Below are 25,942 nucleotides of genomic sequence, written 5' to 3'. Positions count from 1 at the left end.
ACAAATGTGGAGGGTGTTGCGGGCAAGGCGAACAGGCATACCCGACAGATACAATACAATGCACCTCGCAAGAACGAAAGGTAGTCTGTGTGTAATCAAGGCACGGCACAAGACAGCTACAAAACGCCAGATGGGCTTAGCATGTCCCATGATAGACCCAACAGTTAACTTCATAAGGCTGCAGCCTCAGGTATGTGTAGGTACGGCTGTAGGTAAGGTATGGAATAAAGGCGCTATGCTTACTAGGCCACAATGTACGAACTTTAAATACTTTTCAACGTCCAGCGGCCATTTAATGTACCACTTGAATTGATTTATGATTTTCGCATAGCGCGCTAATGGTCTTATGACAGAAGGTACGTTAATTGTTCACAGACTGAACTAATTTCGTCACGGCGAATGAAAAGAAAAGAATGGGGTTCGGCTGAATAGGAGGAGGTCACAACGGGACCGGTCTTTCAGGTTGAGTGATAGCAAGAACGGAACGTTTTGTCCTCCCTTTCACAGCTCTGTCTTTATTAATACAGGTATTTGATTCATTTATTACAAAAACTGATGGAGCGTAAAAACGCTCCAAGTGACCCCGACGATGGTGTCGCAAGGCTTTTGACGGCTTACGACAGTCTAAAGATCGCTCCTGAGACTATTCGACTGAGCACATCCACCTAATTCGATTGTGACAGAATCGACTCGTCATCCAAAGAGCCTCATGCTTAGGTATTGGGATACCTACACCAAATCCCTCTAGATATCAAACTAATCCTGCATTGCTTATACCTCCTGAGCGATTCCTCAAGTGTTTGAGAGCGGTTAGTCCATGGATCACATAAAACACCCGACAGTGGGTCCCATCGAGGACAGCGACCCCTCCATTAGATCTTAGGGACCCACGGCGTAACCACACCATTAGCAGCACCGCGAGGAGGCTCGCAGTGGTCACGGGCTACCGAGCGTGACACGATAGCGCCGGCCGCAGGCATGTCAACTGGGGCCTCTGAGGAACGCAGCTAACGGGAGTGAGTCTTTAGTGCCGGGGACTGGGCAGGGGTGCGCTGGAACAGAGGGACTATACCCGGAACTCAGGGGGGAGGAGACACCTGCAGGAACTTTAAGAAAACTCGTGGAGATTCGTGGAGAGTCATGTTCCATGAAGATTCATTGAGATTGAGAATCGCAGGAACTGACTGGCGACTGCATATCATCATTTATAAAGTCGGAATAAATGCCACGGAGACTAAATCACTATTAAAGATCACGGAACCTCACAATGCTCAGAGCCTCACCTTAAGTCCGAGGGCCTCGCGGAATCCTTCGTCACAACCTCAAGAAGACAGTATGGCCCACAAAACACACGGAACCTTGTTCGGTGGAGCACAAATGAGCGTGACTGCGGCTGACAGGCCCCGGCCGCTCTCGACGGGGCCCTGATGGATCGTCGGACCGACGCTGTACCGACGAGGGGGCACTCATGAGCGGCCTGGGTGCGCAGGGGTGACCGCCCGCTCCGTCCAAATGGTGCCCGTCGACGGTCACAGTCGATGGTGTGGGTCGAAGTCGACGTTCGGGGTCGTCGGAGCCGACGTTAGCGGTCGTCAGAGCCGACGTTTGCGGTGGTCGAAACGGCACCGACGCGCCGCGGGACTAGGTTGGAGTGATTAACGGTGCGAGCGGGAGCTAATAATGAGCTATCCGCGGTGACGGAGATGACTTCAGACAATTCAGAACTGGATTATGTGGAGCCAGAAATGGCACGGAGGAGAGATTGGATAGAGCTTCGGACTCCAGCGCTCTCACATGCTATGGTAGAGAGCTGAGGATGACCTTGGCTGCAAGAGGCAGCATGCATGCACTAGTATGAGTAGTATAACAGCACGATTTGCACTGTGCAAATCGTGAATTATGAATGTATGCTATTGCTAGAGCCAACAAAGGCACGCCCTGCCTTCGTCCACTTCTGACACTCCTTGCAGCTTAAATATATTGCTGGGCAGTGGTGGGCATACCAGCTTCAATGTACGGCGCTGTTCCGAACAAAACCACCAGCCTCTGAACACAAGAGGAGCCGCGGCGGGACGGGAAGGGGGAATTCCTCGAAGGGAGTCTCGGACCTTTCGGAGTCTGCTGTTGGCCAGTTTGATTTGGCCGTTTCTGTGAACTCGACTGGTCGCTCCAATGGTGACCTTTGCATGCAATGTTGCCTGCAGTGCATGTCCGGTCACAGTGGGGTGGGCCGGCGGGGGGGGGGGAGAAAGGGCGGCAGGGGCGGGTCGAACAGTGCAGTCCGCTCATTTCATGCCGTGATAAATGTAACAATTTGACTCCCGCAGGAAATGAGCGCATTGCGCCCTCATAAATTTACTAGTGTGTTCAGTTCGGAGGTCGGTCAGTGTCCGTCTATCCATCTATCCATGTGATTGTCTGTCTGTCTCATCTCTTCACCGCAGGGCGATGTCGTCAGCTCAATCAGCCGTGAGTGACCGGCGACTCCCGCGACCTGTCCACCCACGCGGTGGTTTTAGAACGACACAACAGGATAGGATGAAGACATAGAGCTCGTCGGGACCGCAAATGGACTTCCTCTGGACCTTGTTGGGACCGTGCCGAGACCACGCCGAGACTAGGACCTGGAGGGACTAGAAACCGGACCAGCTCCGCTATCGTCAGCCAGTCATCCAAGGCCGCACGAAATGGGCGTGCCCGCCGGTCCCAACCGGACCCCGCCCTCTGCCACTAAAAATGGGCAGTCATCGCGGACCGGACCGATCACCGCTCACGCACGTGCCCCCCCCCCCCCCTGGGGACCAGGACTGCTGACAGCTGACATTGGTCAGCCGGTATCGGTCAGTGACCAGTGGTTGAACAGCAGCGGGGGCTGGACGGACGACTCCAGCAGAAGCTCCGCAGCCCGCGACTGTCACCTCGCGCTCGAAGGTCACCGTGCGGTCCGGGACCGGGCTGGCAGCAGTCATATGACGCAAGTCATGTGACGAGGAAGGTAGCTCCTCAGCTCAGCCGGCCCAGCCGGCCTGCTCAGCGCTCAGCAGTCGCGGCGCCACCGCAGCGATTCTTATCGCGAAACGTGCCGGCCGAATACGGAAAGCCGCCCCAGCAGGCCGGAATGTGGCTCACCGGCAGTGGCGCGCCCAGTTTTACGGACCTGGCCGAACGCGAATCGACCCAACTGTGCCCCGATTAAAAATAATAGAGGCCATGGCAGTAGGAATGTGTCAGCATGGGGCTACTGCGTGTGAGTGACTTGCGTTTTTACGCAACTCTGCAGCTGCAAGTCGCGCACTTTTCACCGATCACTGGGAAACACTAGACAGGAATGCAGCGGGCCGGGTCGGGTCGTTGGCTCTCACACTGGCCGCCGGTCGGCGGTGTGTACCGTTGGTATCAGAGCCGGATAGGCGCGGCGCTCGCTCGAAGCTCGAGCACAGGTCGCTGTTTGCTCACGCCGCCCGCCGGCTTGTTGACAGCGGCGGCCGCCGGCGGTCGGTCGGATCGACAACACACCACCCCCGTAAACACATCCCACACACATCGCTGCCACAGTCGCACACCGGTGACGGTCACACGGACACACCTGGTCGCGGGTTCACAGACAGGGGTGCTGGGACTTACCTGTGGCCGAAAACACAGGGTGCAGAGGGTAAAAACGTGCAAAACACAGGGACAGTTCATACCAGAGACATACCAATCTCGAGACAATAGAGAAAAGGATTGCAAGATATGACTACCAGCAAGACGGCTACAGAAGAAATGCATTCACATATTCATTATGCATATAACACCTGGAAAACAGCGTCCACTAATTGGCAAGGTACGCTGTGTTTATCTGAATATCCAAAAGCGACATTTTCCAGGTGCCGGTCGTAGAGTACAGAGCGCAGTGCGCGGGACTGACCTGTGGCAGCCGGCGGTAGTCTGGGAGCCATTCGTGCTGAGGCCGCTCTCCTGGTCGTAGGCCTGTATCCGGGCGGCCGGTACCGCGCCGACCGTCCAGTCTCTGCCAGGCTGGAGACACCGAGCAGAGGAGCAGGCGCCGCCCTCCTCGGCAGCGACAGGGAGCCGGTAGGGTTGTCCGGCGGCCCCGCCGGTGCGGAGCGGGGTAGGGTGGACCGCTGGCCATCTCCGTCCACAGAGCGGCTGGAGAGGGAGCGGGGCAGGGCGCGGGCGGAGCGCAGCGGTGCCCGGACGGTCGAGTCTGAGTCCACCTGCTCGGAGGAACTGAACTCGCTGCCCGGCTGGCCGACGGTCAGCGTGCTGCCGCTGCCGGAGGACTTGACACTGACGTCACCCTCCGAGCGAACCCTGCTGCTCAGACGAGCCCACTTTTCATCCGCAGCTTCGGTAGAGCTCGACTTCCCCAGGTCCTGGCACGATTCAAACTCCTTCTTCTTCCGCCGCTTGCTGTCGCGGAGGATCTTGTTGAATTCGGCTGCATCTCGTGCAGAGGCCGCAGCCAGATCGCCAGGCGTCGGCAGAACCTTTCTACCAAGACGTTGTGAGCTAGAGGTAGCGGTGGCATTGCTAAGGACGCGCGCCATCGGAGGAAACCGGGCTTTCTTGGCTGCGGAAGACTGACCGCTGAGCGAGCCTGTCTCGGTGCCGCTGGATACCTCTTGCATCAGTGCCACCAGTCGCCTACCGATGTGGTGCATCACCTTGGCCAACATCGGCGGAGACGCTGGCGGAGGCTCAGCCGGAGTCTCCGACAGGCCCTTCAAGCTGCCCATGAGCTTCTCATACGCGGCCAGAGAGTCCTGAGCGGCAGGGTCGACGATGGAGGCGGCCAGGTTGCCCTTCTGGGCGGCCGAAGCACTGCCAGTGTCAGCAGGATCATATCGCTGGATGATCTGCTGGCAGCTGTGTGAGATCTGCTGCTGGATCTGTGTCATGATGTCCGGCTGGGCCGGGTTGAGAGCACCGTACGCTCCCTCCAGATCACTGCTCGTGTAGTCGGAGCTGTCGTACGAATCGCTCCATGTGTCCTCACTGCTGAGGTACTCAACGATCTCCCGCACCTGGGCATCGTTGATGCCAGGCACGGTCTTCATCAGACGCGTCAGCTCACTTTCAAACAGCGCGAACGGCGTCGGCTTCGTCTTCGGCGTGTTCGGATCGGCGCGCTGAGCGTTGGAGATGGTTGTGCGGAAGAAGTGCCGCAGGCGGCTCATCAGAATGTTCGTCTCCTCGTCGGAGCTCCAGTTGTTGAACGAGTCCTTCCTGGAGACCTTATTACGGTTCTTCAGCCCGTTGGGCGGCGAGCGCCCAACTGCTGGAAGGGGTTTGGTCGCGACTGTTGTGGACTTTTTCGCACTCTCCTCGGAGCTGTTAGGTGTCCTCTGTGAACCACCGACAGACGCGGCTAGCGCCTTACCGCCCGCCTCGTCAGAAAGACTCGAGTCGGAGGAGCCACGCGCACCACCTCCCTCCGAGCGCTCCTCGGCCTCACGGATCACAGACTCCTTCAGCAAGTCATCGGAACTGCCTAAAAAACCACTGTCACGACTTTGATGCGCTTCACCCGTCTTGCTGATTTGGATGAAGTTCGCTACGACACTGTTTGGATGGTGCGTCAGCCTCGGAGACTCCGACGACGCCTTCGCCACCGGGGACGCAAAGACGTCCTCCAGCTGGCGCGGCGCTTTGTCGCCGGTCTCACGGTCGGACTGTTCGCCAGTCACCATCAGCTTCCTCTTCTTCTTCCTCTTGATGGTGTCCTGGCCGTCGCCCTTCTCGTGAGTGGTCTCATCGAGCACGTCGGTGACAGCGTCCTCCCCACTGGTGGTATCGCCGCTCTGTTCGGAAACTTCGCGGGCCGACACCTCTCCACCGCTGCCACCGACGTCGCTCTGGATGCGCGCGCGCGAGCGTGGCACCTTCTTGCGCCGCTGCTCGGGCGACGGAGCGCACTCCGAGTCGCTGCCGACGCTTCCGCTCCCGTCCGTTTGGTTTTCTGAGTCATCAGCGGCCGAGCGGATTGACGGCTGACGATTGAACCCCAGAAAACCCTTCATAAAATACCGCGACGACGCTTGTTCCACCGGATCGACATCGGCGTCCTCGCCCTCAATAAACTCGCTGTAGATCGAGTCGTTGGTCTCGCTGAATGTGTCGCTGTATTCGCTCTCCTCATTGGCGTACTTCTTCGGATCGTGCGGTCCGTTGCCGAGATCGAACAGGAAGTACTTCTCGAAGTTGGACGGGTTGGCGGTTGGCGTATCGCTCTTGGTGGAGGAGCGATCGCTGTCGCTGTCCTCACAGCTCTCCTCAATGATAGTGGTGAGAGTAAAGTCCAGAGGTCTGGCGTAGCGGAAGTCATCCTCCACATACTCATCGCCAGAGCCATCGCTAAACGAGCCATTCGAGTAGCGCTCGTCTGAGTCAAACTGCTCGTCTTCGTCACGGAAATCGTTCTCGTCATGGAACTCGTCATCATCGTGAAACTCGTCGTCTTCTCCGTCATCGCCGCGAAGGCGAGCACGGAGCGCCTCGACATCCTGTCCGCCGAAGTCAAACCCGTCGTCGAAGTCGTCGGACGCCTCGCTGGCAACACCGTCCGACCGGAGGGTCTCCAGACTGCCCGGCGGCTCTGAGATGTCGTCTTCTCGTGACGGCGTGGACGACGGTGACGCACCGTCCACGTCGGGGGAGCGGCGCGTGTGCCGACGGACCTCGGGGGTGCGTCGCGGGGCGGAGCGCCGAGCCGCAGACGTCTCCTCCAGGCCAGCAAAGTAGTCAGCCAGCTTGGAGGCTGGGTCAGGCGAGAAATCGCGCTCGAGGGTCGGCTTGGCGAGCTCATTGCGCGCCTGCTGCTGCTGCTGCTCGCGAGAGCGCTCGATCAGACTGCGCAGCTCGTTGAGCGGCTTAGTGGTCATGCCGTTGGCGTCGCCGTGTGTGTGCGCGACCAACACGGAGTTGGTCTTCTCGTCGGTGACGACCTCGACCTCGTTGGAGGGCGGGCCGGCGGGTTTCTCGGGCGGGACGGTGGGCGCTGGTATGTCGGGCGGCTCGGGTGGCTCACCAGGGTCACTGCTCACACTGGCCACAGCCACTGGCTGCCGACCTCCGGCCACAGGGATCACACTCACAAAACCACGCGCCTCTGCGTCTGCACCACTCACTGAGCGCTCGTCGCTCTCGGCCGCTCGCCGCTCGCTCACCGCACCGCTCGCACCGGCCGCACCTTTCCCGCTCGCGGTCTCGCGCTGACTGGCGGCTGCCGCGCGGCGCGGCGCGGCCGGCGCGGCGGGCTCACGGCTGACCCGCGGCGGGCCGGCGTCACCGCTGGCCTTGGCGTCGGGTGAGTTTTTCCCGCCGTCACCGGCCGGGTTCGGGGCTGCCGGCGCGCCGCCGCTCTCCCCGGGCTTCAGGTGTCCCGGCGGCCCGGCCGAACCGTCCGATAGTATCGATTGCGCCGTTTCGACGCCAGGTGTGTCGTCGGGTTGCCGGCGGTCGGGCGCGCTGACACCGGAGCCGGCCGCGCGCCGCGGAGGCCGGATACCTGCCGGCTTTGCGGGCACGGCCGGCCGCTCGCGAGCCGGGGCTTTAGCTGGCGAGCCGCTGCCGACGCTCGTCCCAATCTCCTTCACAACAGGTCGCGCCGGCCGGGCGGCCGTTTCGCCGCCCATGCGCCCGTCTGAGGACTGTCGGCCATTGTCTAGATTTTTGCCTGTTTCCCGGCTGCGGGCGGCTGACTCAGGTGCGCCAGGGGTCGGCACAGGACCGGTTTTGGTCGCGGCCGGCGGCGCCGCGGCGCTGTCTGACGGCGCGGAGCCGGCAGTCGACACCTGGCGACCCGAGCCGGTCCCCGAGCCGCCGGCCGGCCGTGAGGGCTCCCCTTGTTTGTCTCCCACGGAAGGGGGTTGAATGGCTCCCTTTACCTGCTTTTCCGGAGAGGCACGCGGCCGCGGCTGAGTCGCGGGCCGGGGGAGAGTTTCCGTGCCGGCCCGCCCCGGCCCGGCGGCAGCGGCAGTAGAGAGTTTCGCCGAGCCACTACTTTCACTCTCAGTCTCGATTCTGGGCGCACCTCTGTCCGAGCCGCTGCGTTTCTTCTCAGCGCCCGGCCGATTAGATTCGCCGGCGGGCATCTCAGAATCAGAGTCAACTTTCGTCTCGATCGCGCACGATTCCATGTCATTCGTGACAGTGTCTTCGGACGCGCTGCGGGCCAGGCTGGCAGATGAAATTTTATCGATCGGCCCGCTCCCATCCTCTGCTTCGGAGTCCGAATCCACCGGTACTTCGGTGAGATTGGATAGCGATATGCAGTCCTGCTCGGACGATTTTTCCGGCTGCATAAACTGCATATCCTCCGGGTCAGAATCAACAGCCGGTTTCTGAATCGGCGGCTCCGGACCCTCTGCTCCCTCCTGACGGCGAAAGTTTGACTCTATCTTTGTCTCAGCGTCATCAGACGAGCGGCGCCCGGTGCGTTTGTACTGTTTGAGCCGTTCAAAGTACTGCAGTACGTCTCCACTAGTGACCTGGGAACGGTACTGCAGAGCCTCATCCGTCAGCTCTCCCTCTGCCGTCCTCTGTTGTTTCTGCTGCTGTTCTGACGGTGTTTGTAAACTCTGCAGAGCGCGTGCCTTCCTATTACGAGCCCTTTCCTCGTCATCCGAGCTGCTGGCTCCGCTAGGGTCCGTCCTCATTTCCACGGGTCCTCTGCGCGGCGGGGCCACCGGCGGCGGCTCCTGGCCGTCTCCGACGCTCCTCGCCGCCGTCGGCTCGGCTCGGTCGGCGCGCCGAGGGCGCTCGTGCAGACTAGCGTGCCGCTGAGGCTTTCTGCGGGGCGGCGCCTCGGCGCGAGTCCCCGTGAAGCTCTTGGAGCGAGTCACTGGCGCAGTGATACGAGTCACCGATCGGTGGACCTGCCGCGGCAGCGTCGCGTACGATGGAACAGTCTGTGTCGGTACTGACGGAGGCGTGTCTTCCCCGTCACCAGCGATGATGACTTTAACGCAGTTATCCCCGTAGACAATTCTCTGTCCGTCGGCTGTCATGTCAGCAGCGTCTCCAGCGCTCAGTCGCCTTCCCCGCCTGTGCTGACGAATCTCAGACAGCACCAGATTCCTATACCGCTCCAGTAAGGGATCGTGACTGCCGGCGGCTCCCGACTGTGTCTCCAAATCAGCCAGCACCTGACCCAGTGACGCGCCACCCGGGCGCTCCATCGAGGACATGATAGCTGATTGGAGAGCCTCAGCCTCAGCCTGCAGCCGCTCCGTTTGGTGCATCATGTTACTCAGCGCTGCGTCATCGTTGAAGTCGATCGAGCGAAGGGAATCGGACTCATCTCCCACCTTGGAACTTCTCTGGACGGATTTTGGAGTGGACTCAGCTATCGGAGCTCCGTCAGCGTCGTCGAAAATAAATAGGATTTTGTTGGCATTGCCGGTCACCGGAGGGAATGGCTTTGCACTCGGCCTACCCGAATCCAGCTTAGTAGCGGGCTTTGGTGCTGGTTTTGGTGCCGGTTTGGGAGCTGCCTTGCGTGACTTTATCTTGCTAAGATTTTCTCCCTGCGGCTTAGGTTTTAGATATTTACCGTCTTTCTTTGTTCCCCGCTCATAATAATCCCAGTCGCTCTCTTCGATAAACCCGTGGCCGGGCTCCGACTCAAACCCGCTGGACTGGGCGGTTGTTTGTTTTCCCCCGGGCACTCTCGGGCTGTCGATTTCGCTGGAAGAGTTGAATTCAGACTCCTTGGAAGAGTCGGAACTGATAAACACCAGCTTATAGTCGTCGCCTTCCGGCTGTATTTTCCCCTGGTCCAGCGCGATATCGCTAGCCGTTTCGTTCGAAGACGGGACCGGCTCACGAGCCGGCGTCTGCGACGCTAGCGCCGCGGTGGCCGGTTTGGGAATCGGAGCTTCCCAGGCTGGTTCGGAGGTGGCGCGCCACGGGTCGGGAGCCACCTCAGTCGGTGAGCTGTTGAGGGTGACTTTGCTGGTCTGCGGCCGTCGCGGCAGTGTGGCAAAGTCAGCGTTCATGTTCACGACAGTCGTGTTCTTCTTCTTTAAATCCTTCAGCTTTCCCGGCCTTGGCAGCGAGCAGAAATCATAGGGCAGGAAGCGATGTTTCTCTGTCGTCGCCGGCGCTCGCTCCTCGGATCCTCCCCTCTTTCCTCGAGCTGTCCCATCCTCCAACTGAATATCAATCCTCTTCTCCCTCTTCCTCTCCTTCGCCGGCAGCTCTGGCGGCGTCTGACGGACCGGCCGAGGCTCTGGCACGCCCTCCACGTCGATGGCACGCTCATTGAAATGCCGCGGAATCTCGATGTACTCGAGACTTCCTCGCCTCAGTGGCGGCACCTGTTGGGGTGTTATCCTCGTCGCCTCCTGCACCGCCTTCCGATGAATCGCATACTCATCAACAGGTGGTTTGGGCGCCGTGTGACGCGTGTCGTACCGTCCCAGACTACTCACACGGGCCACGGGACGGCGAAGGACGTCCAGCGGCAGGCGGGGGCGGGGCGGCGGGGAGCGCACCCGCCCGCGGCCGCCCCCGCCCCCGCCCGGCCCCGGCGAGCGGCGCCGCGACCCTGCCGAGCTGGTGGAGCCCGGCGGCGGCGAGGAGTTGAGTAGCACCACGCTGTGACCTAAGATCGGGGGAGGGGGGGGGGGGAGAAGAGACGGTTAGAGGACTCTGGTTAGGGATTACTTAACCCGCGAGTTGCTGGGGGGGGGGGCGTTAAACGCCCCCACTTTTTTCGCCGGGCCATAGCATAAAAACGGCGCGCCGCAGGCGCGCCAAATTTTGGGTACCTGTAGGGAATTAATTGAAGTTTATTGTGACAAAGTTTCAAAAAAATTGGTCAGAAAATTTTTGAGATATCAAGGTTTTAGTGACGTCATGATTTCCGAGTTTTCGACCAAAAACGGCATATGTTCAAAAAATCATATAAAATCACAGAATAAACATACAGACATGCCGTAAACGCCATTAGACTGCCAATACCATGATCAATCAAATGGCTATCTTCGATTATTGATTATCGGTTCGCATTTTCCATAATCTTGAACTGAATCTTGGCAATTTTTCGTGACTACTTCACGACCATGATACATGAATTTATTAAATCGAACTTTTTGAGCCAAACACGTACACATATGATAAAATGAATGTTATCATCGTGTTCTACGCCCAAATAACCTATAAGACATGTGTCACAGGCTGCGAATATCAGTTTTGATTTTCGGGGATATGTGCCTACCCGGTTGACCTGACCTTGACCCTGACCTATGCTTGACTGACCCCTACATGGAGCTGACACTCTTGTAGGCCTTATAAGATGGATTGTGCACCGTTTTGACAGAGTTTATGGCGAGAGGCGCCCATTGCGAAGTCCTGAAGTCCATGCTACTGAAAGCCCGATTTCAGGTGTTTGACCTGACTTTGACCCGACCTGTGACCTCAAAATTCAACTTTAAAGTACTCATCTGAAGCGTCTCATCGCGCTCTTTCGTTTGCCGCCTCGTGCGTTTCGCTGCGCCTATTGGTTCTCGAGTTATCGGCGGGGGGCGTTTAACGCCCCCCCCCCCCAGCAAATGGTGGGTGGCGAAATACCCCAGCAACTGCCGGGTTAACATATGCCTATTTTACTTAATTACGTGCTACAGTCTTTATCGAGATCTTAAAAAACGAAATGTTTGCAAAATTGAGTGCCATGTGATTGATTAGGTATATCAATTATCTTTCTTCTGAGCAGTAGGTAAGTATTAAATGTTAACACTTCAAAATAAGATTTCCAAATTATTGACGAGAATAGCTAGGCATGCCAGCAACAGATGTAAGCATGAATGCCAAACTAAGACTACATTTTAAATATATATAAAAATGATTAGGTGCAGAAGGATAGCTCAACAACAACCCAAGACAGATTCAGGTGAAAAACAGTGTACAAGAAATGTACCTAAAAGCGTGTAGCTTAGAAGAATAGCATGCAACATGCGGATTGACCTCGATTGCTTAGCATTTTGGGAAGATCGAACGATTATTTCAACGAAAATCTTTTTTATCAACGTAGATGTCATACAAATGAAATTCACAAATAAATATCAGGGCTGCACACCAGTAATTTCGTGCTAGAGCTACAAAAAAAACGAACACCCAGAGTCCAAATAGTATGACAATAAATTAAATTAAAGTGCACCCCAAACTCCAACTCACACTGCTTACCCTTACTAAATATGCAGGATCCGAATACCAACTGCTTGAAGTCAAATCGATTAACCGATAGCAAAGATTGCTTTACCTTAAATGACGATTCGGTGTGACGGTATCCAATATCCATCATACAACCATCGTGTAAAAAGGATATCAGTTTGGTAGCAGCATTTGCTGAACAAAAATGATAGAATGCAAGGTTTGCAAATATCAACGCTCCTTTATTAGGTTAAATAATATCTGAGTTCGTATCATTGCACCAATATAACATAGAGGCATAAAGGCTACATAAAGACACCAATGTGAAATTAACATATGGAGATAGATTGGGTAAGGTCAGAAATTGACCCAATAACAGAAGTGGATTCAAATCTATTGGTTACGACAATGCTATTTCAGTACAGTTTTCTATGCAATGATGCACTGCTCCTTGACAGCAGCATCAAATAGTGGACCCTTGGAATTATCCGAACTATTTACACTCCATTTCTGAATGTCTTTCGATCCTTCGCATTTGCCTCCTGCAAACTGATTATCGACTGAAATATTTGTCTGAGTAACACCTAAATTTTCCAAACTATGCGTCTTTAGGCCTAGCAGGTTAGATTCGCTACCAGTACCAGGCTTGCTATCTGCCGCAAAGACAGTCGTACTTTTGCCATATGCTGACACCTCTAGCTCCTGTGCCAAGTTGGGATCCTCATAGATGTCGTTGCAGTCGTAAGTTGGCTCGTTGTTTTCTGGGCTGGTCGACCCTGAGTGAAGGAGGAAATGTGAAGAACGGTTAGCTGAAGCGATAGGGCGGAGGAAAGAAGAAGGCATGCAATTAACTACGTGATTATTGTGAAGATTGTGAATGAAAAATAGATAGACTAGGCTGACAGTTAACCCACGAGCCGCTGGGGGGGGCATAAAGTTGCCCCCCCTTTACGTTTAGTGAAATATCTCCGAAACCTGATGAGCTACGAACGTGAAACTTGGCATAGCTTCAAATGAATACCTAGGCAATGTTTGAGGAAAGTTTGGTGGTTGTAGCACCTAAGATGACGTCATAGTGACGTCATAAAGTTTTGTCGTTTTCCGATATGTACCGTTTCTGATGACGCTGAGCATGAAACTCAACTGTAAATGAACTAGACAGCACCTGCTGTCATCCTTAAACATCTAACTACACTTCCATCTAGTTTCTGACCAATAATCGACCCTTTATATTCGGTCCCATATATCTGATGTATCGTGAGGAATATGAGAGTCGCAAATCTATAATTTCACTTATGACGCCACTGTGACGTCATTTCAAATGGAATCGACACCAAATTTGAACACAACCTCGGCTAGGTATTCAGGAAGATGTGTGCAAAGTTTCGCTTCTCTATCTCTTCGCGTTGCGACGATATCGTCGCAGAAGTAAAGGGGGGGCAACTATATGCCCCCCCCCCCCCAGCGGCCGGCGGGTGGCGCGGAGGCCCAGCGGCCGCCGGGTTAACGATGAGTGAGATAAGTAGGTACTAAGTAGTCAAGCATGCTTGAAATAAGTGAATTAAAAGGTAATTTCCTGCATCGAACTGTAAAGGATCCAAGCCTTGATAAGATTTTGCTACTGTTTAAATTTCTGTCATACTTGTCGATTCAAGTTGTAACTTCTTACATTGGAAGGAATTGGAAGGAAAACGGTGAAAGATGCAGTTAGGCAACATGACGACTTTAAGACGACAAGGTACCGGTAGCAGGAACCATGCATATGCACATGTAGACTTCATTCAAGGTAATTGTTCGTAATGAAATTGCGTGAATATAAAAGCATCTACTCAATTTGCATGCATATTTTTGGGTTACGGTTTACCTTTAATAGGCTTAATTTAATGTCGGTAGCTATAGTTTCAACGGTCAAAATGGAAGGACGTCCTACTAAAAACGGTAATATCGAAATTAAGATGCCATGTAAGAAGGAGGTCATTACAACAATAGAGGATACAGTGCTTCTAAAATCTAATAAGTCCAACCACCATTAAGTTACACCACCACTCCATAGGTGTCACTATACTGACTACTATCACCGCAGTCTGCGGACTTACCTCTCTGCGGGCTTCCCTGGGCCGGCTCCTCGCGAGAACGCCGCTTGGCTCGCGCGGCCAGCCTCTTGAAGAAGGTCGGCTCCGCGTCGTGGTCTGTGTCGCTGGCACTGGAGACCCCTGTGGGTCGCCCACCGTCCAGAGAGCCTCGCCTCGGCCGACCGTCGCGGTGCGCCCGCGGATCGCGCGGCTCCCTCGGGTCGCGATGGTAGTCTCTGATGTCGCGTGGATCGCGGTACTCGCGCTCGTGGCTGCGGCGTCTCTCGCCTTCGCGTCGCCGCTCTCGTGGATCCGCCTCTCGCCTCTCCCCGTGGTCGCTCTCTGCCCGGCGCCGAGGGCGGTCGTCTGACCGCTCGCCGGACCGGCGTCCATCCTCGCTCTCAGACCGGAATCTACCTGGATCCTCTCTGCGTCTGTCAACCTCCCGAGGATCTCTCGGATCCCTCGGATCCCTGGAATCTCTCGCATCCCGTGGGCCCCTCGGATCCTTCAGGTTCCTCGGGTCTCTCGCATCCCTATGATCCCTCCAATCCCTCGCGTCTCGCGGATCTCGCGTCGAGTCCGAGAATCCGGGATGGGATCCGGAGCGACGTCTCTCCTCACCCCTATATCTCGGGTCCTCTGACCGGTGCATGTGTCCTCCGGGACGCCCAGACTGCGATGGTATCCCCTGAGGGCCCGGACTGGGTTTTCGAGGCGGTTTGGCCGGCGGCGGCGGCCGGCCGTGAGGAGAGAGGTTGGCGTAAATGGGCTCATCGTGGGCGCGATGAGGGCGAGGGAGAGTGGCTGGGTCGACGGGCGACTCTTGTGTGATGAGCACCTTGGTGGTGCGCGGCAGGGTGCGACTGGCGCCCGGTTCCGCCCGAGGGCCCGAGCGGGGGTCTGCCCGGGGGTCTGCCCGGGGGTCGAGCCGCGGGTCGCTGCGGATGTAGGTGACAGACGGCAGGCGGACCTGGATACCGCCAGTCTGATCAGCCGTCTGTGGAAGGAAAAGACAGTGTCAGAAAAAATGAAGTGAAACATCTAAGAAAATGAAAGCATATCAACCACGTCTCAAACGAACTTGACCTCGCTCTTATGCTCTCATCATTATACACCAAACACAGATCTCTCCAATGAGAGCAGCCCTCAGAGACCCTCCAGTCACACGGAAGCAGTCACTCTGACCGAGTACAGACGCGGTCTCCACGTCTCCCACAGCTGTGAACCACCGTGAGCGAGCCGTACCGTCTCGTGACCGTCAGTTGCCACTTTGCCAACCGTGCGAATCTCGTGCCCCGAGCCTTTTCCGCTCCGACGGCACCCTCGGAAGCTCTCCCAGCACTGAGGCGTTGTGGACGTCCCGTCGGCAGCGCGCCGTTTGCGACGCATGGGACCAGGCTGCGACCGTGACTGCGTCTGGGAACGCGGCGCGTTCACACAGACGGGGAGGCGCCCTCTCCCTCCCTTTGGGCGAAGGAGGAACCGGAAGGTCGGCCCCGTGCCATGACCCGTGTTGTAATGAGGGTGGGTGGTGATAATCAACTTGTCACACGGAGTGATTGACACGGTTTGGAAGCGCTGGATGATGAGAACTGCGAGGAAATGACTAGTATTTGGCTGCACACACGTTGTGACATTTGGGGGTTGATTCGTGAAACGTGGTTATGCGACGTCACGAGTTACAAAACGGTACGCGGGATGCCAACATGTGATTTGGACTAAGCCAGTAGGTACCGTGCAATGCTGCACGACTGGCGGTCTGGTGACTGCTTTGGTTCATTCAGTCGCAGAGCACATAAAGGTCATCCCAGCTCAGTATGTCACACAACCACCGATAAACGTTCGTGCTGTATCTTACCATGGATTCGTGCGAGGCATAGTGGTGTCTCCGGCCGGGCCGTTTCTGGACGAACGGCGAGTTGGCGGCGCTGGAGGAGGTAGTGCTCAGGTCGTCGATACTTCTGGCCTTCCTGTATTCATCTCGATACCTGGACGAAAAAGGAAACAACAATGTTAATGGCTTGATCTTTGGTTTCCAAATCATCTTTTAGTTGAGCAGTACATTCGGCAGAAGGCAATATTTTTCAATGAACACGTTGAAACATATGCGCTTCAAGTGAAACTCCTTTGGGCATTCGCAAAACCCGTACTCCCGTCCCATTCCACCGAAGGTCAGTCGGTCTTAGATAAGCCAATCGGCCACACAGATGGGACATTCACAACAATGGATCCATTTCTCAGCCTTTGCCGCTACGGTCACCCCGGGCCAAGTGAGGAAACGTAATGCATGAACGCTCCTATATCGGTGATGATCAGAAGCACGTAACCCGTCCTCCGCCCCGCCTCCACCTTAATAGCTCGGCCTGCGGCATCACCAATTATATAGCGCAACACTACCGCTGGTGCCGTCTAAAAACGGGCATATCTCGCTCACCCGGCGCACCGCTTTCCTCACAAATGAGTTAATTTCGGCACATTACCGGAGGAGAGTCTGCTCATACACATATCAACCCAATCCCTGGGGCGACCCTTATATACCGGTAGCGGCCCCTCTCTATCTCTCTCGCCGGCCGGGATAGAGCGCTCCTAGAGTCGTTCGGCACTCGGCAGCGCTCTCACTTTCATCTTTAGGTCCCTACAGGCTCGACGGAAGGCTATCAGTATGCATGGGCACGTGTATGTACATATGAGCGTCTGGCGGCGGAGAGTGTGCTCAATATAAGCAGCGGAGGACTGTGTGTTCAACAGTAGTTCAAAGGCTGTGTTCATAATCAGCAGAAGCGGGAACTCGCAAGGCACAGCACCACTAACGACATGACGCAACAGCGCATACACAGATAGCATCAGTGCTATGTGGCTGAAAGGTCACGTAGGATCGTTGCTAAGCTATGTGGCCTAGCTAAGCATAGCTAAGCTGAGTGCCAAAATGACGTCTGTCGGACCGTTCACCTGTTGTGATGTGCATTGCTAGTATTCTATGACCGTGGTGCATTGCAGTCTCGGGAGCCGTGCAATTAATTCCGATCAGAGTCAGTCAACTGGAACTAACGCGCCAACTGTGGGGCACCACTCCACCCAGAGCAGATCAGTGGCTCGAGACATGGCGCAACAGTCAGGTCAGTCTAACCTGAACCTGCCTCAGAATATGCCCCTGCAGTCTTAACACACAGAGGCAATACAAGTGGAGCCGCCCAATCGACTTGATTGAATGCTTTGCGGCTGATGGCCTCGGGATACATTTTTCACATTTGACCTCGTGTCATTTCTTATTTCCAAACGTTTTCTTCTGATCTGCTTTGTTTAAGCTGCCACAGCCATTTCAAATAGCAGATGTGCACGTATGCATAACGCATGCTATCAGCGCGGCACTTCGGTGTTACCTCAATTTTCCGCTATGCGTTGATCATTGCTGGTTCGAGCCTTCGTGCAGTCGCCCACGTCAATCCCTTTTTGACCCACTTAGTACCGGCTACCAAAGAACTCGCGCCCTTCAGATCCACTGAAACGAGTCTCCGCCCTCAGGACTCGTTCTCCCACGTGCCCGTGCCGACAAGGCCCCTCGCTACAACAGGCGACGTCACCCTCCGACCAACAGGAAACCTCTCGGCCGACTCCTTGCGTAGGGGGTAAAATATGGCAGCTCAGCTAACAAGACGTGCGCTGCCAGCCGCCAGAGACCGGACGCTCTTTGTACACGGTCCAAACAAATGGAGACGGCGACGCCGCTCATACATTAGCGGGCACGTTGCATTAATCCGGGGGGAGGACTGAGCACGAAACACTGCACATACATACTACATACCTAAGCACGGTCACGCAGTGCTGAGGCTGCCCGAGAACGATTGCAAGAACAGGCGATTAGGGTGTATTGTGTCAACAATTAAAGTAAAGCCGCTGATCCCGGTGTCAGACATGCAGCATAGCGAGAAGCTTGCATGCACAATGTAGAGGAAAATTCCGTAGCACCTTTCGTGTGAATAGCATAGACTAAAGCGGAGTTCAAGCAACTATAATTCCTTAAAAGGTCATGTACTTGTTTTGTATTTGGTAACTTGTATCGCAGAGCTCGGCCCAGTAAAGCTTCGAATGAGTTCTTCGGCGAATTTCCTTCACTTTAGCTACATAGGTACTTTGCTCAAAATCGTGCATTATAACAAGCCAACCAAACAAAGTTTCTGTGCTATTCTTCCGAGTGATCTATTAATAACGTATAAGCTGCTCCACGCACCAGGTAGAACAGCCCTTATCGATCTGACCCAACCCATCAGAAGCACTCACCATCCGTTCTCAGCTCCGGACATGCTGGCTCGCCGCGTGGGCTGCCGCTCGGGTCGCGGCCTCGGGCGGGGGCGGGGGCGGGGGCGGCCGTCGGGCAGCAGGCCGCCGCCCTCGCGCCGGGCGCTGTTCACCGGCAGTGCCCTCAGGGCACGCAGGTCAGGGGAACTCTGGTGAGTGTCAGCTGGACCTGGAGACAGACGAGGGAAAGAAAGACTGTGTCAGGCTTATGGGCGTGAAAAACGAGAGCACTGCGACAGATGGAATGGAGACAATGACATGACTATATAAAATCTAACAGCGTAATGTCGATGGAATGGGCGCGGAGTGGGAGGAGAGCCACCAAACTGACAGAATGGTCACATCGACACGGACACAGAGCAGGTTCAAACATTTAGTACACGACACACCGAGACGTGTACAGAATGCTGAGTGAGACGAAAGCGGGAGGAAAATCGGAGAGAGAGAGAGAGAGAGAGAGAGAGAGAGAGAGAGAGAGAGAGAGAGTGAGAGAGAGTGAGAAAGAGAGAGAGAGAGAGAGAGAGAGAGAGAGAGAGAGAGAGAGAGAGAGAGAGAGAGAGAGAGAGAGAGAGAGAGAGAGAGACCGGGACGAGAGATTGGAGACTCATCACAAAGACTGTCAGCTTTCAGCATACGGTTTCCCCAAACACAAACACGCACAAGTGGCCTGCGTACGGCCGTCGTCACCATCACCACTCAGCCTTCCCGCAGCTAGCGTAGAAGAAGGCAGTTCATATAGGACCGACCTTACTCTGTGGTCCGACCTTGAGACCCTCCCACCTTAGCGGGGAGGGGAGGGGGACGCCGCGTGGACAGCGTCAGCCGGCTCAAAATAACGAGCTGCGGCGCATTAATTAGGTCAGAATGTGGAAGGCCGGATCAGGGGTGGCGCGGACGGCTGAGCGCCGCGTCAAGTGTTCGCTCGATGGGCTTGGTGATACGGTAGAGTTTCGTACACGAAAGAGCGCCTGTCAAAAACTTGACGACGACAGAAATTGTGGAATATAAAGTTGAGGAACAGTGAAATTTGTAGAAAAATGCTAATTCTGCAAAATAAAGTTAAGGAACGTTGCAAAACCTTACATTTTTGATGGAGAGAAGCGCAAAGCAAAAATAAATGTTACAAATGATCAATTAATTTACGTAGCCTCTAGTTTTCAAAGTGCAAAGGTTTATAAAAAAAATCAAATAAGGCTGTCATCAATCCCAATTCGTGCTATAGATATAGTTTAGAATTCACAACGGCGCCTGACAAATGTGGCATTATTGGTGAAGAAGTTGGTTTAATGTTTCAAGTCCGGATGACACCGGGAGAAAGTCGCTCAAACACAGGTACAGAAAAACGGCGACATTTTCCCACGGAAGCAATAAACGCAAACAGTCCTGCGTAACAATGCCATTGTGTTTTGTGCACCTATTTACGCTAAATGGGTGATGCAATTTAAGTAATGTGGACATAAGTGCACGTTTCAATCCACCAGCGCCCGTCAACTTTCACAGTAACTCATTCAACATACATGGGTTATAGCACTGGCTTTCGACACGTCCATGAAGAATTAAAGCTAACCAGAGGCGAGTTTGAAAAGGAACCAGTTGCCAATAAATAGCTCATCGTCCAGTCCAAATATATCATGAAACTCATCAGTTTTTTTTTTTTTGGATTCATGACAAATAAGTAACTGAAGCATTTCAACAGGCAAGGTATATATAGGTCATCAAGCACCAATATTTCACATCGATATCGGTGAATTCATGTAGAGGCGAGCTATCAGGTGAAGGCATCACCTGATAGCTGGTGATGAGCTATGAGCTGGTGATGAGCTATGAGCTATCAGCATCCCATCGGCAGTTCATGACAATTTTGCAACATTCATCTCGACTACACACAACGGTTTCGAACTTCCGGTGCCAACTGATAGCTTCTCACACCATTGGTATCGATCGTGACCAATACTGGACAATCTCACCGTGACCAGGCTTGGGAAAGCCGTAGCGATTATATATCACGACCAGTTAGCTCGGTCCCACACAAATGGAATGTCTAAAGTTCAATCAATGGATCAAACACACGTTGTATCTGAGATATAAGGCTCATGTATCAGGGAAAGCACATATTCGCATAGACATTCTTATTGACCGTAAAAATATAATGCTACGAGAATGTCTGTTGGTTCGTGTATTATATTTATGCGATCGAAAATAGGTTTTTGCGCGCTGATCAAAATTTTGCAACTCCACAAAAGATTACAAAAATTTTCCATGAACATCGTTACACACGTCCGCGCTCTGCCCAAGGTATGATGAGCGATCTACACAGGATATAATGAGAGCTCTGCACAGGATATATTGAGCGTTCTGCCTGGGGTATAAGGAGCGCCCTGTCCACTTACTCGATATGGTCCAGGAGCGTTTGATCTGTCTTTTCAGCTGGTCGGCAGGGGCGACCGTGTCGTCCTCACGGCGTCGTGACGGACTCGAGCTGAACTCGTTCATCCATTGCCCGGAGGCCAGCTGAATCTCTCTGAAACAAACACAGAAGGATAACGTCAACAGTGGTGTATGGATTTCATTAGCAGGCGCTGAGTGGGTGGTGTGTTTGTGTGTGTTATTAGCTCGACTATGTGAGCGATTGATGTGATGATGTTAAGACACAACGGATAACGAATGATGGCGCCTAGAAAGTGCGATTAAAGTTGGTATCATCAATAAAAGGTAAACATGATTGTCGTCGGCGGTTTTCAGGTCAAACAACACATCACAAGGGGAAACACATCGACAAACATCAATTTACGGCAATAAAAATGCGACCAGCGGCGAAAATGGTCACGGTGTCCATAAAAAGAGAAGAGTTATCCGCATCGTTCAATCAAGTTTCACCAGGGGAATAATTTCTTTCTTTTAAGTCATACTAAAAGTGCCGGTAGCTTCTTACATGATTATCATTCGTCACTCAATATATTCAGTTAGCTACAGATACCATGCCCTTTTCATGCTCCGTTTTCAAAAGGATGTAAGAACGGTGCAAGCAATGGAGCAATGGATTCAATGGAGCGATTCGGTCCTTACACACCGCTGGGAGGGGGAGGGGGTGGATGGTTGACCCTCATACACCCGAGTAGGGATGGCCGGAGGTGTCGGTGTGGTGACGAGTTCCAGCACCACTGGGCTCCTCTCTGCCGATTTATGAACCACCGGTACCTGTCGATGACCGAAGTCATCAATTACGTCAGTGGTGGAATGCGCGGCCACCGCCGACCAACGGTAAATAATGACCACGATCAAAATACCATTCATCAGGACGAAGCAAGACAAAGTCGAATTCCTCTTGAACAGTTCAAAGAGTGTTCTACATAAGAGAACAGAAGAAAATGTGTTAAAACGAACAGTTATTTGATGGTATCTTAGCAATATTTCTACAGACAAACCTCCTCATTAACGAAACATGAACAAAATCTCATCAAGAGACGCTCGCGCCTACACAAAGGAGCCTCAATAGAAAGCGGTGGATAAAAGTAACAGCACCCCATTAACCATCGCCGTTCGGACGAGCCAGACATATCACCCAATCACGTTCCACCGGCTGTTGGATGATGACACGCCCCCATACACCGATGACACGCCCCCCGTTCCGGGCGGCTAATAAGGGGCGATTATGCTGGCCGGCAAAGTGCGTCTGACAGCTCTGGCTGAGAGTGAGGCGAGACGGTGAGAGTCGCACCCGCGGAGCAGGCCGAATTGTTCACACACAGCGGACGCGACAGCCGAGCGGGGCCGCCCATACGCCAAGGTCGCCGTTGGAGCTCAGGAGAAGATCTTAGTGCTCTCTCGTCCACAACCAGAGTCCAGAGCCGGGACATAGATGGTCTGGGAGGAGTGGAGACGCGGCCGATATACCACGACCGATGCAGTGCACATGTATTTAGCAGTCTGCATTCGTAAGCTCTGGTAGCTAAGTAGTTACATTGGTTAGAGATGGTCCTAGCGGTTCGGAAACGCGATCAATTGAACACGAATGGCATGCATTTAGCGCGAATTACGCACGTGCATTTAACCATCTGAGCTCGTGGCTATAGTCAGGTTTGTTGTCTAGTTTGACGTCGTCTTTCCACTCCCCACGCTCGTCTTTCGCCGTTTCAGCGAAGCGAGACACGTTAGCACAATGTGACAGGACAATGAGTACCTGCCCGGAGACGCGTCACGGCTGGCTCCAGTGGCGGGAACCGGAACCGGCTGGGGTAGACTGGAAGGATGGACGAGTGGAGACGGACAGACGGGCCCTGGACTCCTGGTGATGGGTAAAGTCAGAAGGACAGGATTATTAAACCCAGATGAGCGTCTTTGAAGTTTGAAGAAGGACGGCCTTGAAAGAGCGGGTTTGAATCATTCACGCAACAAGCTTATCAATCAACCACTCGGTGCCCTTATACGGTGAACAGATTTCATGATAGCCCACTATCGTTAGCGCATTAATCAGATTATCACTCTCGATCAACTGAAAGAATCTCACTTTCCAAACGGGGCCGCTCTAAAAAACAACGCCCTTCACTGTCACTCTACTGTCTGCGCCGCTGTGGTACGATGACGCTCTAACGACGCACCGATGACGCCTATGATAACGGCCGGATGTCTCCGGATGACGTTCCGGTGCCGCCCGGCGGAGTCGCGCTTGGTGACGCCTTGGATGGCGCCTCATATGACGCCCTTTGTGCGGGGCAAATAAGGCCGGTGACTTCGCGCCGTGGGGCGCCGATGACACAGCGCGCTGGGATGACCGATGGCGGCACCGACAGGGCAGACGGAGAAAAGAGGTCACCGCTCGACCAGCCAGTGAGCGAGCTAGTCAAGTCAGACCGGCTGGCCGGCATGGTAGTTAGTTTGCCAGCTAGCGCGCCAGCTAGTCAGACAGACAGCTAGCCAAGCAGCCAGTCAGCAAGGTAGCTAGCCAGTCAGGAAGTACGGCAAGCGCAGTTAGACGGCCGACAAGCCCACCAGTCATTCAGTCATCCAGCCAGCCGAGCAGTCCAACCAGCCAGTCAACAAGCCGGCCAGTGCGACCAGTCCGACAGTCAGCCAGTCATCCAGTCATCCAGCTGCAGCCACTCCGGCTAGCAGACCACTGCTTGCCAGCTGAGGGACGGGAGAGCGGACCTTCCGTCCGCCCAGCCCCGCGGGCAGGCACGCACCGGGAGTGGCATGTAGCGGCGAGGAGGCAGAGGCGGGGCGGCAGGAAGCGGAGAGCAGGCAGAGGTAGCGGGGGCGGTGAATCGCGTGCTCTGATGGAGAGCAAACAGCTCGCGGCCGGAGCCGCCGACGTCCCGGCGGCAGCAGCGTAGACGGCCATGAATGATTGTACCTCCCGTCGGAGTGTGGGCGGTCCGGCCATCGGATCTGAACAATTGACGCAAAACGGACTCATCTCGCTGAAGGTATTACCATGATGGCTGGAGCCATTCAGTTGGAGCTTGGAACGTAATTTGTTACTTTAACCTAAACGAAAGTAGCCTCTGCTACTAATTTCCGACGTTTGTTTATCATTCCAAACATCTCCGTGAGTGCAGCACATCAAGTAGGAGGATGACCCACGGAGCGGCACACGCTGCTTTGAAGTTTCCCATCAGTAACCGACGAACTGCCTACACCGTGCATCAGTCAATGCCAAAGGATGGATTTATGATCTTTCCCGACAGGCGGGCACTCCCAATTTATCCAGTCCCCCTCCCACCCTCCTGTCTTTCTATACCAGCCGAACAATTTTTCACTCTGCATCGGCACACGGGTCCAACTCGGCCAACTTGACTCAATACGTCATAGGATGGCGAGCAGTGGCGCAGAAGAGTCATTTTTGACTATCCGCATACTCGACTGACTCGGAGTGCTCCAGACGCGTGCCGAACAAGTGCAGGCCCCTATTTGGAGTCCACCCATCTCTTGTGGTCAGTCGCTCATCCCCAAACTCAGCCCCGTGCCGTGTGCAGTCAACCGCAGCTGCGGCGTTCCGAACGAGCAGCTGAGGTCATCTGATGACGTCACTGACCGCAGGGTGAGCTGATGTGAAGCTACCTGGTCACTGCAGGTCAGGAGCTGGTGTGATGGGCCGAGCTCGGAGGAACAGTCGAGCGAATGTTACGGTATGTTACGCCATGCGGAGAGCGACAGGGAGAAAGGGGAATGGAGGAAATATGGAGTTGAGGAGGTAGAAAGGGACTAGAGAGAAGAGATAGAAAAAAGAACTGGAGATGGAAAAAGATGAAAGGGGAAAAGGTAAGAGAGAGAGAGAGAGAGAGAGAGAGAGAGAGAGAGAGAGAGAGAGAGAGAGGAGAGAGAGAGAGAGGAGAGAGAGAGAGAGGAGAGAGAGAGAGAGGAGAGAGAGAGAGAGAGAGAGAGAGAGAGAGAGAGAGAGAGAGAGAGAGAGAGAGAGAGAGAGAGAGAGAGAGAGAGAGACTTAGAGACTGCGGGAAGGACAGATGAATGGATAAAGAGGAACCTATCCTCTATCTTATATCCCTCCCCAAAGTTACCTACCTCCTTACCTATACCTTCCCCTACCTCACCACCTCCCGCCTACCCATCGACCCACTGTCTCACGTCGTGGACATCTGAGCCATCTCTGACCACGACTTCCTGCCGCCGACCACTACAGCCACAACATGCACTCGGCTTTTTGCGGCCGGGAGCTGATGTCGGGCTGCTAGTGGTGCGGCGGTTCCCCGTGTTGTTATCGCGTGCTGCGGCGGCGGTCGGACCCGTCACCGGTCAGCCTTGTTTGGTCCCCGGTCAGCCTTGTGGTGACCAAACAGGGCGGTGGTCTCCCACGCACAAGGTGGAGTGGACACAGGACGAACGAGCGGTGTCACTGTGGTCAGGGGGCGCAATGGGGGTGGAGCGGCGCCGCCTGCTGATGAAAGCTCTTATTTTACTAAGACAGAAATCCAGTAAAGCATGGCGGCCAGTGAATTCAGAAAAAGGACGAAAGGGAACTTTAAAAAGTGCATGAAGATATGGAGAGAAAGATCGAATCAACAGAGGAGACATTGCGAGATTCATTAGGCATTATTCGTCTGATCTAATGCAAAAAGTTCAGAGTTCTCGCAACTTGCGAAGGTGAGTTTCCCACATCGTCCAGCGAGGCCCCTTCGCAAGGCAGTGCCGATCTCATACCGTCGACAGCGCACGTAACGGGTCGTTAACGAGCGATAACAGCCACTAACGAGTGATAACGGCCCAAAAGTGGCGCTAACCAGACACCGTGAGTAGCGGCGGAGTCGCGGTGATCGCCGGTCTTAGTCGATAATCGACCGTCATCCAACCACCGCCTCACTATTCAGCTTCGTGTGAACCGGCCTCTACGGCGGATGGAAGGCCAGTTGGGGTGAGGGATGATCGACTTCGGGCTGCGCGGGCGGAGTGTTCTGGTC

The 25,942-nt window shown here is 54.6% G+C and overlaps 1 protein-coding gene across 1 annotated transcript in view; it reads right to left on the bottom strand.

Annotated features, from left to right (window-relative positions):
• Nucleotides 1-25,132, bottom strand: part of LOC122383871 — a 74,008-nt gene extending 48,876 nt beyond the window's left edge. The window contains exons 1-6 of the mRNA XM_043370680.1: nt 25,113-25,132; nt 20,918-21,048; nt 18,510-18,696; nt 16,090-16,219; nt 14,253-15,228; nt 3,908-10,609 (exon numbers count right to left, since the gene is read on the bottom strand). Of these exons, the coding sequence (XP_043226615.1) occupies nt 3,908-10,609; nt 14,253-15,228; nt 16,090-16,219; nt 18,510-18,696; nt 20,918-21,048; nt 25,113-25,132 (8,146 nt within the window). The remainder of the gene's footprint in view (nt 1-3,907; nt 10,610-14,252; nt 15,229-16,089; nt 16,220-18,509; nt 18,697-20,917; nt 21,049-25,112) is intronic.
• Between the last annotated feature and the right edge of the window lie 810 nt (nt 25,133-25,942).

The sequence above is a fragment of the Amphibalanus amphitrite genome, unplaced genomic scaffold (assembly GCF_019059575.1).
Source record: "Amphibalanus amphitrite isolate SeventyFive unplaced genomic scaffold, NRLGWU_Aamphi_draft 000175F_arrow, whole genome shotgun sequence".
NCBI lineage: Eukaryota > Metazoa > Arthropoda > Thecostraca > Balanomorpha > Balanidae > Amphibalanus > Amphibalanus amphitrite.
Note: the sequence above shows the minus strand (reverse complement) of the source record. Positions and strands in the feature narration are given on the sequence as shown.